The following is a 2,148-nucleotide window of genomic DNA, read 5'->3' on the forward strand; positions in this document are numbered from 1 at the left end:
AACCTTGACACCAATGAAATATAAAGGTCAGTCAACAACAAAAATAATATTAATTTCTATATTTACAGTAATATTTGTGCACAATTGTACACTCGTCTGGTGTTTAGAATTAATAAAATGACTTTGGTATGAAAAAATGATTAAAAATGAAAAAATAAACGGCAGCATGAGGATTATTTTAAATCATATTAAGAAATAATTTATTACATTGTTTTAATAATGTTCGTTAACCGAATAGGAAGTTTCGTAATTAAGAGAATGAGTTTCTTGTTCAGTTTCTAAACCTTTATCGTGATCATGATCCTGTACTTGAACTTGTACGTGGTCATGTTGATTGTGAGAATAGATATTAGTCGGAGCATGATCGTTCTTACCGGAAGTATGAACAACGGCGTGGAATCCATCCTTGTCAGCGTGATAACTGACAACCCTTAAGGTACCTCCGGGTTCCTTTACACTATACTCACCAGAAACGCTATGACCTGTGAAATTTAAAGGATCAAATCAATTTAATCTTCTTCCTCAAATCGTTACAACTATATTTTCTGTCATCTAAATTTCATTATAATCATAAAAATGAATGAAACAATTTTTTCTTTATTACCAATATAAGATCCAAACGTATCTACAATTAATATCACTACGAATAAATTGCATTGTCAAACAAATATTTAATCGTGATATAATTTTAATAGAAATAACATAATGATACTAATAAAATAATCCAAACAAAAATTTAACATTATAATCCTAATATTTTAAATAAAAATTCTTATATATTATTATCAACAACAATAATTGGATCCACTTTATTTATTTATTTATAATTAATTTAGCTTACCATTTCTTGATTCTTTTTGTCCATGGAAGTCACCAGTTTGATGATCTTCGACACCATAAGCGAATTGATACTTAGGATTAGCAATGTAATCAATAGCATATTCTTGATCTTCAATAGGATGATTTTGATCATGAGACATATAATTATGTTCGTTTTTGAGAAAAACGTATGGTACTTTCACTTCATATTCTGGACCTTCTACTGGACCATGAAAATGGATATAAGAACTCGCTAAGGAAATTTGTGGGTCTTCGTGTGTTTCCGTTTCAACTTCGTCAACTGGTATCACTATTGTTTTCGATCTATGGATCATCGTGATGACGAGTACTATAGTTACCTAAATTGATCAAAAAATATTCTAATCTATTCGATCTGAATTTAATTGGTTATTTTTTTTGTTTTGTTTTTTAGAAATTTGTTTTGTCATCCCAATTCAGGATTTTTCTAATACTAATCGTTGCCAATTAGATTAAGATCAGATCCGGTGCCATTTTAAAAATAAATTTAATATTTTTATTTATAGCACCGAATTAATTTCTACGTCTAATAATTATTTATACATTGACACTTAAATCTTATCGTTGATCATAAATTTAAACTTAATTAACTTTTCGTTAATTTTTCATATATATTTTCAATTTCTTTGATTGATTTCAAACGACAGAACGAAAGTTTTTTTTTTATCACTGACTCTTATTCTGATTAACACTGACTCATCTTATAATCATATTTGAGTTTTCTATTTAAAGACTTTACCTTGAAAGTCATTTCTTCTTCTATTTCGATATTAACACGGTCAGATGAGAACTGTGACTTTCCAACGTGTTTTCCAAGCTTTTATATGTCAGTGAAGCGGAGACAAGTTATTCTACGTCCACTCATGGTTACGCATACATGCATCTATGAAGAATCTGTTTGTTCCGTATCATCTTGGTAACTCGTTGAAGAGAAGCGCCAGTTGTCGTGTATAGTTTCACCATTGAAATCCTCCTCCTACTTCTCCTCTTACTCCTACTCCTTTACATTTTATATTTTTTTGCAAGCTGATCAGCGCTAACAGCTGGAACATAGCACCAGGTGTTATAAGACCGATTACGCTTGTCTACGCCCGGGATTTGATCCTTCCTTTTAATATTATCTAGAAAAATAATAAAATTACAAATATGAAGAAAGAAATTTTAAATGAATTATTAAAAATGTATTATTTTTATTTTAGATTTTCGATTTGATTACTCGTAAAATATATTTTCAGTTGAAAATTAAGAGAAACATTAGGTAAAAATTATGACATTTAAAAATAATTACGA

At 29.1% G+C, this 2,148-nt stretch overlaps 1 protein-coding gene across 1 annotated transcript; it reads right to left on the reverse strand.

Annotated features, from left to right (window-relative positions):
* Window positions 1-213: 213 nt before the first annotated feature.
* On the reverse strand, window positions 214-1,638 carry LOC122523238. The gene is made up of 3 exons (XM_043644896.1): window positions 1,598-1,638; window positions 842-1,178; window positions 214-482 (listed from the first exon to the last, which is right to left on the reverse strand). The coding sequence occupies exons 1-3, from the start codon at window positions 1,607-1,609 to the stop codon at window positions 214-216; spliced, it is 618 nt and encodes a 205-aa protein (XP_043500831.1). The 5' UTR covers window positions 1,610-1,638.
* Window positions 1,639-2,148: the final 510 nt, after the last annotated feature.

This window comes from Polistes fuscatus, unplaced genomic scaffold (assembly GCF_010416935.1).
Source record: "Polistes fuscatus isolate 324 unplaced genomic scaffold, CU_Pfus_HIC Scaffold6, whole genome shotgun sequence".
NCBI classification, from domain to species: domain Eukaryota; kingdom Metazoa; phylum Arthropoda; class Insecta; order Hymenoptera; family Vespidae; genus Polistes; species Polistes fuscatus.